The following is a 14,001-nucleotide window of genomic DNA, read 5'->3' as shown; positions in this document are numbered from 1 at the left end:
TTGCAGATTTACATAAATTAAATAAAACTTCAAGATTTAGGTGTGTAATATCAGGCAGAAAATTGAGAAAAAAATGCTGGCCTGTTAAGGGGTTAAATATACTGAAATGATTTGGAGGAAAACTACATTTGTGAGCACAGATGTACAGTACCAGTTAAAAGTATGGACACAACTTCTTATACAATGTTGTTCTTTCTTTCTTTTTTTTTATTGAATGTATTTTCTACATTGTAATTTAATATTAAAGATATAAAACATATATTAAGAAACACCTAAAATTACATAGTAAACAAAAACAAATGTTTGGCCTCAACATTCCTCTGACCTAAACCCAACTCAGACAGTTGAAAAAAATATTCCAGGTGACTCTACCTCATAAGGCCACTGAGAAAATATTAAGAGTGTGCAGATCGGTCATCAAAGCTAAATGTGGTACTTAGAATAGTAAGTTTAAAACATATTCTGGGTTGTTTAACACTTTTCGTTTACAAAATAACTATGCGTGTGTTTATGTTTGATGTTTATGTTTAATATGGAATTTACAATGTAAAAATTCATAAAAAGAAAGAAAACACATTGAAAAAGTGTCCAAACTTTTGACTGGTACTGTAAGAATCGAGTGAAAATGAATGCATCTTATTATTTTTGGAAATGTGCATAGTGCACATGTCCCTTAAATAAAAAAAGGGTGTGCATCACTTAATGACATAATATGTTTTTTAAGCTACTTTACTTTTTTGCAAAAGTGCAAAAAGTTTGCACTGATAATGATTATACCTGACAGATATCCAAATGCATGCAGACAGCCTGTCCCATCCTCGTCCCTGTGGAGATGTACTGCCAATAAAATAGGACATGCAGGCATGGGCTAGAGAGGTGTAACCCCCCAGTACTGAGCTGTGGAGCAGTGGAGAGAACTGTGTTCTTTGTAATGATGATGCTTCATTCAATACCTTTGGGATGAGTTGGGATGAGGGTGAGCAGTCATCATTTAACAATCTGTCCTCACCAAAGCTCTGGTTGCTGAATGCAATCAAGTCCTCACAGCAATTCTCCAAAATCTAGTAGAAAGTCTTTCCAGGACATTAGAGGTGGTTACTCCAACAAAAGTAGAATTAACTATTTTTTAATACCATTGATTTTATTAAAGCACCCACATACAATGAATGAGCAAGTGTGAATGAGCGCTGTCCAAAATATTACATCATGATCCACAGTCTAAAATCGAACACTACTGACCGTGCACTCGTACAAGAAACAATGATAAGGCAAGTTTGATTTAGTATAACCTGTAAATTGTTTCAAAGAGTGTCTCAGAATAAGAAACATCAATTCAAATCTATCAGTTTGCAACTTCCTGCAAACGTATCCACAGTGACATTAAAAAGGCAACAACAGGCAATTATGGGTCAGATTATGGAGGACTGATCTGTTTTTCTTGTAATTTCCCCATTGGTATATTATGGAAACACACTTTGCATGTATTTACTGAATAAAAATAAAAAAAATATCTTTTGGGTGTAATAAATGTCACAGAGCACAAAGGGTTAAACAACCTGAGAGCAGATCTTTATTAGATAAGTAAAAATCTCGGGAAAACGTACAGTATAAATAGGCTTATTATATACATCTGTTCAAAAATAATTTATTTCATAGCATATAAAATGTTATTCTATATGTAACTTTAGGTAAGGGCTTGGTGTACTTTGTCAGAGCTTTAATGACAGTGTCTTTGTGGTTCTTATGATTTAAATTCTAACAGGAAGAAATTCTGAATGATAGGAACGCTGTTTTCATCACATTCAAAATGGCTGCGGACAGTCAGACAATACAGGGTTCTTGGAGTGGACAGTATGGAGTGGATTCGCTTGGCTACAACATGGACAAACCTCTCCTCTGATGCAGGAGCTGCAGGACAATAAGAGAACAAGACATCAATATATGTGTGCATAAATGTGGAGCTATTTTGCTATATTTAAGTAAAGTTGGTTTCTTATTTGACAAAACGAGACTATACAGCAAGTTTATTTCTCTGAGATTCAAATGAAAGTTAACTCCTTCATGTGGCATTAATCAAAAATTGTTTTCACACTTTCAAGAGAATAACTTGATGTGAATCATATTTCAATTAATAGTAATTACCGGTAGCACTACTGTAGGTTAATCATCAGTAAGTAAATATCAGATATGTCAAATATGACAGAAATGATTAAGGAAGAAGAACAGGAAGATCTTTTTGATCATTTGATGCCTCACCTACAGGCTTGTTCAGCTTGTCTGGTGGGGTGTCAAGCAGGATCTTTTGCAAAAGAGTGGGTGGAACTTGTACACACACTTGACGATCTCCCTCTCTCACAGTCAGAACAGCTGGTCTAGAAATACAGACACATGTTTCATATTTAAAAGGTACGAGTGGAATATTTGCCCACAGTAAAGCAGAAGGAAAGTTAGTGAGAAAATGAATACATCTCATAACTCACTCATAACAAACCAACCTTTATCATTTGAAACCAAAATCATTTGTGCTATTGCACAAAAATACACTTTGACATATTTTTTTTAAGCAAACAATATTAAATCTCAGGTGTGTGGAATAATGCTAAATGTTTAAGGCCCTGGAGACTTCAGTGGTATTATACAGTTTATCAGCACTTATATTGTGTTAAATTATGTCTGTCATACACACAGCACTGTCCAAATTCTATCTGTGAACACGTTCATTGTATTTTGCATATGCAAAATACTGCCTAAAGTATTGTTATCAACAGGAATTGCTAACAATGGTAACCTGATATTAACAACAATAACCTGGGAGATAAAAAAATGGGACATACCGGTACTTTGCCTATATTCACCATAAGAAACACCAGTAAATGATTATCAAACTATTTGCAGTTAAGTCTTTAGGTAACTGTTTCCTTGATTGTGATGTCATTCTCAGCTCAGACATCTGACTTCTTTGGCAAATGAAAAGCAGCATTAGATTAAGCCTAGAGAAAAAAACTCTTTAGGGCATAAAATCATTGAGACCAGGAACATAAAGAAACATTTGAAAAATGTTTCTATGAGTTGTGGGATTCTAAAACACTCTCAACCCTATATACTGTGTAGTTTAGCCAGTAGCAGTGTCTTTAAGTCTAAGTGTATTCTGAATTATAAATCCTACCAAAATAATGACAATTATTTGTTGAGAAATGTGAGACTGAACAGCAGATGTATAAACAAATTATAATTGAACAGAAGCATTGCAATGACTGTGATTTACACCCCCACTAATTAGGTATACATACAAATAGCAAAAGAACAAGAACAAGAGAAAGGTTAAAACAGGCAGACAGATGAGAGTATGAATGGGACTGAAGGGGACACCTGTAGTAGCGGCGTACTCCAGTATGAGGCAGGCAGGGGTAGCAGGGTCTGTAGATTCCGTTCTCATCCGTGTCCAGCTCAGCACAGCACAGGCCACAGCCAGTGAAAGTGATGTCACCACACACAACCTCCAGAACTTTCTCCAGAGACATCTCTCGATCCATGAGCTGCACTGCATCCTGCGACGGGCTGCTCTGAAACTGGACAGCAGTGATTTGAGCTTTCAGCTCCACGTTACCTAAAGGAGAAAAACAACATTGTGACTGACGTTCAGTCAAAAAAAAAAAAACTAAAGTAACTAAAAATGTTGTTTGATATATTTTTCAATATAGACCAAATCCTCTGCACCTGTGTACTTTTGGGACAGGAGTGTGTGCAGGTCGATCTCAAAGCTGTTGTGTGAGGAGGCTGTGTTGTAAAACTCTTTGCATCGAGTGTCGTCTGGGAAGACTGGATGACAGGAGCTCCACGGCGTGGAGTGAAGCTCTAGTAGGCCTGAGGTCACGTCCTGTTTCACTAAGAGCAGCCGGAACTCCCACACTGCATCTGCAAATGGAGAGAAAGCTAATTAAAACAATTAATCAATTACGTATGTCTATACTTTAGTCTATGAATCCAAAAAATACACAGTATGGAGACACCTTCTTATTCAATATGTTCTTCATTTCTTTATTTTCTACATGGTAGATTAACATTAACTACATGAAAACAATTAATGGACACATACACATTATGTAGTAAACAAAAAAGTCACACTGAGAAAATACCAAGAGTGTGCAGATCTGTCCTCAAAGATAAATATGTCATTTATTGAAAAAAACATTAAAAGGTGTGTCCAACATTTGACTGGTACAGTACATTTTGCCACACAGTGGAATGGTGGGGCAATCAAATGTCACCTTGAATATTGAAATGATATCTATTAATTCCAGTTTTGCATTTTTGCTTATGTAGCATTTATTAGAACTTGAAGCAAATATTTTAAATGTTTGCAATATATTTAGTCCTGTCTCGAGGTAAGACATGATAATTGCCATTGACAATATATAAAGAAGTCATTTTTACTGACCTTAAAATTATGTTTATGATATAATGTCCCTTTTTTTTAGCAGAGTTTATTAATGTAAATGAGCTGGTGTAAAAACATTGGTATTATTTTATTATGTTTTATTTGTTTAGGATATTTAAAAGAAAGATGTATATATTCTTACATTACAGGTGTAAAACAATCTTAAAATGACAATAATATAAATTAATACAATTAATTTTTTTATAAACAATATACCATAAAAAAATACTTTTAATGACAGGCCTAGTATTTACACAGTGGCTCACACTGCAGGAAGTCCCCACACTAGGCCGCCTGCTTTTTATGAAACACCACACACTTTCAGCTTATGCACGCGAACAAAAATCCCAAACGACAGCTCTGAACCTTAAACTGTGGCAAGAGTTTCTTACGAACTGCTTCATGAAGGCACAGAAAAAGAAAAGAATGAAAGCACCTCACATATTTGTGCATTTAAAAGCTATTTATGTGGGGAATAACAATTACTTTGCTTTAAAAAACTGTTATGTTAGAACAAATGTAAGTAATAATTAATAATAAATGGCATGGTGCATTTTTTACCTAGAAATAGCTATGGTTAGATTGCAAACATATAAAGATGCACATGATCAGCACAGCACAGTAGTGCCAATATTACACGTTATAGCACTCCCTCTCGTGTATTATTGCTTAATTATATCGTATATATACACCACAAATAATCTTTGTTTATACAAAAATGAAATATATATATATATGTATATATATATATATATATATATATATATATATATATATACATATATATAACAAGTGGGGCCTCAAATATCTTTAATATTGGATATTGATGACACTGAACAAAAACAAAAAACAAAAACAGCCTCTATGATGAAATCTAACAGGATGTAATGGCACACTCCTCACCCGTGTTCCTGTTTATGCGCTGTAGCAAGGCCAAGGCAGATCCCCAAAGGACCACAGCTCCCTGTGTGCCATCTCCTTGCTCCACACTCAGCACAGCTCTCAGCACACTGCCTGTCCGGGATACACCCTCCACCTCATCACGCCAGGCTGCAGAAATAAACACATACAGTAGCAATACATACATTCTTACTTTAGTATGATACTTTTACAAAGAGCCTAATCATTCTGTGATGCCACCATACTGTCACTGTCATGCAAAAACCTGCAAAAAAGACAAGAAATCTGGACACAATGTGAAAAATAATTCAGTTTCAAAGTATGTAGAAATGTAGAGATGCAAGGTTTTTGTGCAACAGAATGACAAGCTAGAATATCTACCAGGAAACAGTATTCTAAGAAACAACAGTTGACTGAATACATAATTAAACTGGCATTAGTCAACTCACAAAACGTTTGAAGTTGTCTTCTTTAAAATATTTCTATAAATGTTAACTTAATTGAAAAATAAAAACACACGCATCTCCATTTTCTCCACAATCTCAGTTATGTTTTTTTCTGTCTCTTTGTTTGCTTTATCACTTTTTGACATAATTTAAATCTTTTTGACATAATTTAAATAATTTAAATCTAATTTAAATTGAAATGAATGGTTCAATAGAAGTCTTTCAAAATTAATACTTTTTTTGGTTTCCACTTAAAGCTAAGTTTCATTTTCTGTAAAGACACTGTTTCTGACACATAGTTTTGCTGGACTTTATGTAAACATATTTTGTCAATTAATTCACTTTTTATTTTACAATGTTTCCTAAATATTACCACATAACATGCACAGAACTATCAAAGATTTTTCATGCTCCTTCAATCAACATGATAATATATTTGACACACTACATAATGCCTTTTTTTAAAGCCATATATGCTTGTTGTGCGTTATGCAGAGACAAAACTACCTGAAATGGTCTTGGAGTGTTTGACTCTTAGCAGAGCATGAACGAGTGTGTCAGGCCGTAGAGAACCAAGACGGACGAATGAGACTGAATGTGGGTCCTGAGCAGTGCGAGCAGGCAGAGACACCAACAGGGGGCGCTTCTCGTGCAGATAAGTACACAGTGTTCTCCAAGTATGAATATTTACATTCTGTGGAGCTGGAGACACACACAAGACACAAGACATTCAAGGACTGAGCAAACAATTCTGATATATATTTATGCTAAAAAAAAAAAAAAAAGAGCACTAGTAACATAAACACACAGCTCCTACAGTGAAAGTGATTTTACCTTGTGAAGTATGATCTGGAGTAATCTGACCCAGGTTCAGAAGACGGCTGTTGAAGGAAGACTGCAGTACTGTTTCTCCTCGCCATTTATCCTCATGTACCCTCACACCTGTCAAACAAATACACACTGCGAATGGGAAGTGGGTAATAACGGCCCTAAAGAGCATGATAACCAGATATTATTTGCATACTATTTGCATATTGCAAATACCTTTTACAATACCTAGAAAAAAAAAAACATAAAAAACAACAATACAACAATATAGAATACAGAATGTGTGACAAATACTTCTTCAGGCTCCCTGACGCCTGCAAATCATATACATTATCCCAGAAAACAGCATATTTTTTTGTTTGTTTGCATGGTTGCCCAAATCCTATCTATGCTATTTTTCATAATGAATCTATAATATTTAAAATACAAATTTACACATATAAAGGTAAAATACACATTTTATTTGTGTTCCTGCGTTTTGTTCATTCCTGTTATTCCAAACATTTGGAATATTCTACAAGTTACATATACAACAGGAAGTGACATCAGTTGGTTTTTCTGAAGACCATGGAAAGGCCAAAATTAAATTCCATTTCTTTTATTTTACTTATTGTAACTATGGTTGAGGAAGTCAATCTCAACAATCTGTCCTGTTACCTAAACTAATTCTTAGATTAATTTGTTTATATTAAAAATACACATTTTGGGAAAATCACTAGAATGTGCTTAGTGTCCTCATGCTATTAGCATAGCTGTTATTTAGGTATTTTTCTTGTTTTTGCTAATTTTTTGCTAAAAACTCATTCCTGTTACTTTAATTCCTGTTACTCAAAACATAAAAAGTAACAAGAATGATTGTTATGTCATAGATATCAATTATGTGAACATGCAGTAAACTATTTCTTTAAAATAAAGACTTTCTTGAGAGAAAATCAAAGGAATTAGTGGACTTGCTTTTAAACATGCTTTTTAAATGTTACATGAGTTTTGTAACCATATTTTGCTTAGAAACCTTGTAATTAATTAAATAAAGCTGCCTGAGTTTGACTAGTACATGTTTTGAATAGTTTAATACATGTGTTATTAAATTCAAAAGGGAAAAAAAACTTGGAAGACTTACAACAAGCAAATGGCATTCGGTGCAATGGCCCATTTATTTTAATGCTGTCAAATCTTTTTATTTCAAATGTATACCATAACAGACATCTTGCAACAGACTGTAATTAACAACATTTTAATTCATCTTAACCTTAGACCATCAAAGCTGATCATTAAACTGTTAAATTCGTAACAGAGTTACTGAGACAAACAAGCCTGCCTACATTCTCAAGGATAAGTCCACTTTAAAGCCTGCGCATGTACACTTCACCATTGTGTGTGGCTGTGTTTTGGTATGTCTGTGTCACTCTGCAGTTTACCATTGAAGGCAAAAACTCAATCACAGTTCCTGCTGCTGTCTGTATCATGTGATGCACAGTCACATATCTAGAGCGATATTAGGGGTGGGAATCGTTTACTATCTCACGATTCGATTCGATTCCGATTTTGGGGGCCACGATTCGATTCAAAATCGATTTTTGATTCAAAACGATTTGAATTATAAAAATTTCTGCTTCTGGCTTATGAATCTTATTGAAAAAAAACCCTCCATAATATACACTGGTCCTGGAGCAGGTAATGTGTTACAAAAACAATAAAATGTGCAGGAATGTGGGTCCTCAGTGACAGAGGAATCACTGGGATATCACAATGACGTTAATGAACAATAAATAAATAATAAATAACACTGCTTTATTACCAGGCTACTAGCGGTGGTGTGTAGGTGACGCTGCTGGGCTGATGTGATGATAGCAGTGGAGCGCTAAAGTTCAGAAGCAGCTGCTGATTAACTAGTTAATTTAAGGTCGTTGTATTTCTTCAGAAAGGGGGCAGGAGGTGGAGAAATTAATTCATATTGTCCATTCCTTAATTCCTCTGTGATGAGGAGCTGAAATTAGCTCTGATTAGCTTATTGTATTTTTCCGTTCCGCCTTAAATGCTGCAGCCCGCTGCCACCTGTAGCGTTATTTAAGGTGGAACTGGAAAGTTAGCTAGTTAGCTAGCTAACAGTTACTGAAACTAACTAGCGATCTTTTTTATGCTTGTTATGAAGCATTCTGCCATAAAACATTGAAACTACACGTTAATCTAATGTAATATAGTGCTTGTTCTGCCATCTTACCGGTGATTCTCAAACACCTACGCTCTGTGTGTGTCTGGAAGATCTCCGTTTGAAAGGACAAGCGCTATCCCCAGGGTTGCCAGGTCCAACAAAAATACCCAGCCCAAAATCAGTCTAAAACCCGCCCCTCAGAATCGATTTTGGGACATTTTAAATCGATTCTGAATCGTAGTAAATGAGAATCAAGATTCTTATGTGAATCGATTTTTTGGCACACCTCTAAGCGATATATATATATATATATATATACATATATATATATATATATATATATACACACACACACACACTTTTACATATGTACATATCACACTTGTCAGCTTGACAAATTACATTTTTACAAATTACACCAATTGTAAATAATAACAAAGATACATCAGACATAAGTGGAAATAAGGTTGCTGAATAAATATATAAATATAATGCTGTGTTTAAGGTTGTTGAGGGGGTTATAATTTCATAATATCCCCGGCTACTGATTTATTCTTTTAATTTTTTACATTCTGGTTAAATGAATGCACAACTCCTCACCTGTGATGAGCAGTATGTCCCCAGGAGACACAGTCAGGGCCCAGAATGCAGCTGTCCTCCACAGAACCGCCTTTACCTCCACTCCTGATTGGTCAGTAACAATCATGGAGGCCAGAGGAACACTGGCTCCAGCAGACGCTCCAGACTTCACTTTGATCTCCTTCAGGTGGCAGGGGTGAACCACAGCAACCAAGATAGAGTAATGTACACCATGACTCTTACACCTTGAGAGGAGAGTGGTGGGACCGCACAGTGGAAGCACACTTTTTGAGCCCATCTGACGATGGCCTTTAGATGTGCTGGGAGACAGTTTTGCGCGTTTTGAAGTACTGGGAGTAGGTGAGATTTCAGGTGTTACAGATGAGATTGGGGATTCAGCAGATTGATTAGCACCTTCTTGGTCCACTGGAGGACTTGCCTGAGAGCACAGAATCCCATCAGGTGTGCACTCTATTACCACACCTCCTTCATGATGCCTCTGGCTAAGACTTTCATAGAAAATACTGAGTGAACTTTGCAGAGTTCCCCCTAGGCCTCTCTGGACTGGGCTAACCTCTGGGCTGTAGAGCTCTGGGGAGCCAACAGAAGCTACAGGTGTTTGTTGTGTTGGTGTTTGGGGAGATCTAGGTTTCTCTTGTGAGCCACCTTGAGGTTGCTTAACCACTCTACCTCTGAGGAGTAAACTCTGGCTCTTGGTCCAGACCGTTAAATATTCAGTCTCAACACTTATGGCAGGACTTTGCTCAGGATGTCTGATCATAGGGTTAGAGCTAGGGCCAGGTTGTAGAGAAAGAAAGCAACTGTCTAGGTATTCAGCAACTATACCAGGACAAAAGTCCTTTTCCAGTTCCTTTTCTGTATATGCTTGCCTTTCCAGAGCTGAACGACTAACTGGAGGTGTCAAGTTATCTTCAGGCTCTTCTACAGATTCACCTTCAGAGTCTTTAGTCTTGTCATCCTCACTAGAACCTAAACATATACTATTCCCAAGATCAGTGGGTGAGTTTCCTTCAACCATTGGCGCCGCAGCAGCAGAATTAGTGCCTATAGCACTACAGGACAGGCCAGTTGAGCATGTGGAATCATCTTCGGACACATTTCCAGTCTTGCTACCCTCATGAGTTCCTGAAAAGCTTTGCTTTTCATGGACGCGTTTTGGCTTCAGTCTACCAATGGCCTCCACACAATCACCAGTGCTTAGACCTCCTTCAGAAACTTCAGGTGTTGCATCTCCCTTACATTCTAAATGTCGCAACCTACCCTGACTCCAGCGCAGCTCCAGAGTCTTCCACTGAAATGGGAGGCCTCCTTCTTTCTCTTCTTCTTCTTGGACATCCTTAGATAGTGATGAGGGATGGGGAGCCCCCAGAAATATGTGGATCTTTGGTTTATCGGTCATAGTTGTATTGTTTCATAGTGTTTTGTTAAGTTTTAGGATATCCATCCATCTTTAAGGCTTTTCTGAAAAAGAAGCATCCCTCTGCTGAAGAAAACAAAACAGAACTGTTAGCTCTGAATACATGTAGCTGCCTATTCAGACACAAATCAAGCCTACTTAACGATCTGGGGACGAAACACTGTACATTGTTAGTCAATGACTAAGCTAGCTTTGTGTGAAAACTCAACCATATCAGCTTCAGAGATTGGCAGACTTTTGCCACATCCCATGGATGCTTAAAACACTGCACTGACGTACAGGATTAATGTGTCTGAATCTTATTGCATTGAATATGGATGCAATAGATTCAGAAATGGAATGTTCCATTCACCTGGCAGCCATTATGAGGCCTCACCCAAACCTGAAAATGTACTCTACCTTGCCATAAGCACATTAGCCAATGTTCAACCTTACTCACAAGATAACACCTCACATATTATACAGGTGTGGATGTTCCCAACTCATTCCCTGAAGTATTACTTCATAACCAGCTTACATACTGATGTCCCTTGACTTTTGGCACTTCAATGTAAATATTATACAACATATAATTATTACAAATATTTATGAGAGTAAAAGACCACCTGCTTTACTGGAACAAATGTTCTAAGTATATCTTTCATCTGTGTTCAGAAAAAGCAGTAATGGAGTGCTCTTTGAAAAACTACAGTATAGAATAGGACATTTCTGCACAGCTGGTAACAATCACAAGAACATTTTAATTGTACACATGCCTTGCATGCAAGGAACTTGCTTTATAGAAAAAGAAAATAAAAGTGGATTAATGTGTTAACACCCAATATTTCAACCAACCAGGGCGAAGGGTGTTGGCACACGCAAGCCAATAACAAAAAAGAGCCCCATACATGCTGAAAGCACACATGATTTATTGCATTAAGGCTGACTACAGGAAACTACAGTGTGGAGTAGAGGACTCAGAGAGGTGTGTAGTAAGAAAAACAAGAGCGAACGCATGCAGCTTAAGTTGGTCACATGGATTCACCTATATTTAAAAAAAAATAGCTACAGCAACTCATCTCAATCTTAACATTGCCCTCATAAATTAATTATGTTCATGCTTTTATTACTCGTTAAGACATATTTATAACTTACTTTTTATTATTATTCTCAATGATGGGACTACTACCTACTGCAGATTTACTCCACAGAAATGAAATGATCTGTAAATGACAGTATACTGTATGTAACTGTTTGTATGTTAGGGCATTTTAGTCTAGTTAAATTGGACTCTGGAGAGTTTTGTTGTGGTAAGAACAAGATCTGACTGTGTTTGACCCTGTTAGGTGTTCTCTAGTGGCCTGAGTTAAATGGCTCCCATATTCATGTGTGCTTTGAAATTAGCATGGTATATTGCCCAGATTATTACCACAGCTCTGAACAAATGCTATCTCTCATGCTGGTGCTTCATGTTAAATTGCAAAGAAATATGTACTAGTCTAGAATGCAGGAGATTCTTCCTGTATTTACTTTTTTGCTCCCACCCCAAACAGTTCTATATAATAAGCAAAGAGAACAATTGCAAACAAGCATGTTTTGTTGTGACACATTTTGGTGAATTTTCTATGTGTAAAAGGAAAGCCAACAAATTTGAAAACACTCTAGGCTTAAAAACTCATTAAATAATTCAGACCAGAGCAAATTAACGACATGTGTGAACATGGTATGAATGATTGTTTAATTCAATTCAATGAATCAGGTTCTCTTTCTAAATGTATTTTCAGTTTCAAGTTTCTCTTCATTGATGAAGCCATCTGAATTAAATTTAATTTAAAAGTTTTTTTAACTCTATTTCAAACTGACAAGCATACCTCCTGACAAAATGACAGAGCCACTGCTCAGAAAAATCCATTACTAGATTCATACAAATTATGGAAAGACGTGATGCACCTCATGCTACCTTCTCGTGGGAGAAGCATCTGGGTTGACCATTATATGGGGTCTGCCAAAAACAGCAGATAGACCTTTGGACCCTGCTGAACAAGCATAATCCGGTCAGAGTTTTCTCTGTTTACTAAAATGAGTATGGAACAAGGGGTCATTGCTCTAGCTGAACCTTACTATATTTGACCCCATCCTGCAAGACGAATGACCCTCTGCTCAAAGACAAAAGAATTCCAATACAACATGACTGACCTATAGGAGAGAAATTACCTCACATAGCACAGTGAGAAAAACAGGGGCGGACCACTAACGTCACGGTCCGTGCTTTACCAATAACTGCACAGATAACAAAGTGGAGTGATGCAAGGATCACTTCAAACTTCTGTCGCAAGTCTTCTGTTTACAATAACATATTTTTTACAAAGGAAAATTTTGTCAGGTACCTCAACAGGCCAAAACTAGTTTCTGACTCAGCAAATTAATCCAAGCAGGATGACATCCCTTAAAGCTCCACCTTCATCCTGTACTGCAAAACATGCGGTCGGGTCACCAATTTTCAAAAAGTGCAGAGTGAACAGAATGACAAAACTGAGACCATGTCAAACTTGCTGTCATGGCTACTGAAACAACACTCAGATATTTTAGAAATTACTTTAAGTTACTTTTAAATAATCTTTCAATTTATGTTAGAAAACAAGGTTTTATGTAGTTTGGGGGCATATTTTGTTTAATAAAATGTGCAGGTTTACATGATTTTCACATTACGTAAAGCTCTTTATAACAAAGTTTTTTTTTTGCTGTAACTGTATAACCAAGTCAAGCAGTATCTAAAACCATAAAAGTCCAGAAAAACATGGGGAAATCAAACCAAGAATGCTACATTAAACCTGATATATTTATAAAAAAACAGTGTTTATACATAAATATTGAGTTTCTGTGTTTAATCCAATAACAATTTGTATTCAGACAATGATGCAGGTTTTCCTGGTATCCTTTAATCCTTGTATTGAGTGGTATTGTTACTACACTTGGTATCAGTTTCAAAATGATGGTATCTAGTGACAAACCTATTGTGAGGTTTAGCAGTAGGCTTATGTGATTTTTGATGCTGTCAGTATGAGAACGGTTATTTACAGTATAATAGTTCTATTAGCAATTACAAATATTTAAAATACTAGAGAGAACAGGGAAGTGATTTGTGACCCATCAATAGTCATAAAAAACAAGGCATAATTAACACCCTTGTAATGAATAAACTGTAAATGAGCAAAATGTTGTTTTTTTCAGTTTAGGGATC

At 36.3% G+C, this 14,001-nt stretch overlaps 1 protein-coding gene across 2 annotated transcripts in view; it reads right to left on the bottom strand.

The window, feature by feature from the left end:
- Positions 1-1,547: 1,547 nt before the first annotated feature.
- shld2 (shieldin complex subunit 2) overlaps positions 1,548-14,001 on the bottom strand; it is a 13,576-nt gene continuing 1,122 nt past the window's right edge. Inside the window, exons 2-9 of one of the 2 annotated variants that reach the window (XM_007258760.4) lie at positions 9,365-10,847; positions 6,619-6,726; positions 6,292-6,486; positions 5,342-5,488; positions 3,718-3,915; positions 3,370-3,607; positions 2,257-2,372; positions 1,548-1,908 (exon numbers count right to left, since the gene is read on the bottom strand). In XM_007258760.4, the coding sequence (XP_007258822.3) occupies positions 1,742-1,908; positions 2,257-2,372; positions 3,370-3,607; positions 3,718-3,915; positions 5,342-5,488; positions 6,292-6,486; positions 6,619-6,726; positions 9,365-10,763 (2,568 nt within the window). In that variant the 5' untranslated portion in view covers positions 10,764-10,847 and the 3' untranslated portion in view covers positions 1,548-1,741. The remainder of the gene's footprint in view (positions 1,909-2,256; positions 2,373-3,369; positions 3,608-3,717; positions 3,916-5,341; positions 5,489-6,291; positions 6,487-6,618; positions 6,727-9,364; positions 10,848-14,001) is intronic. The other variant, XM_007258761.4, reaches the window with a different exon arrangement.

This window comes from Astyanax mexicanus, chromosome 7, assembly GCF_023375975.1.
Source record: "Astyanax mexicanus isolate ESR-SI-001 chromosome 7, AstMex3_surface, whole genome shotgun sequence".
NCBI classification, from domain to species: Eukaryota; Metazoa; Chordata; class Actinopteri; order Characiformes; family Acestrorhamphidae; genus Astyanax; species Astyanax mexicanus.
This window is presented reverse-complemented; position numbering and strand designations above follow the sequence as displayed.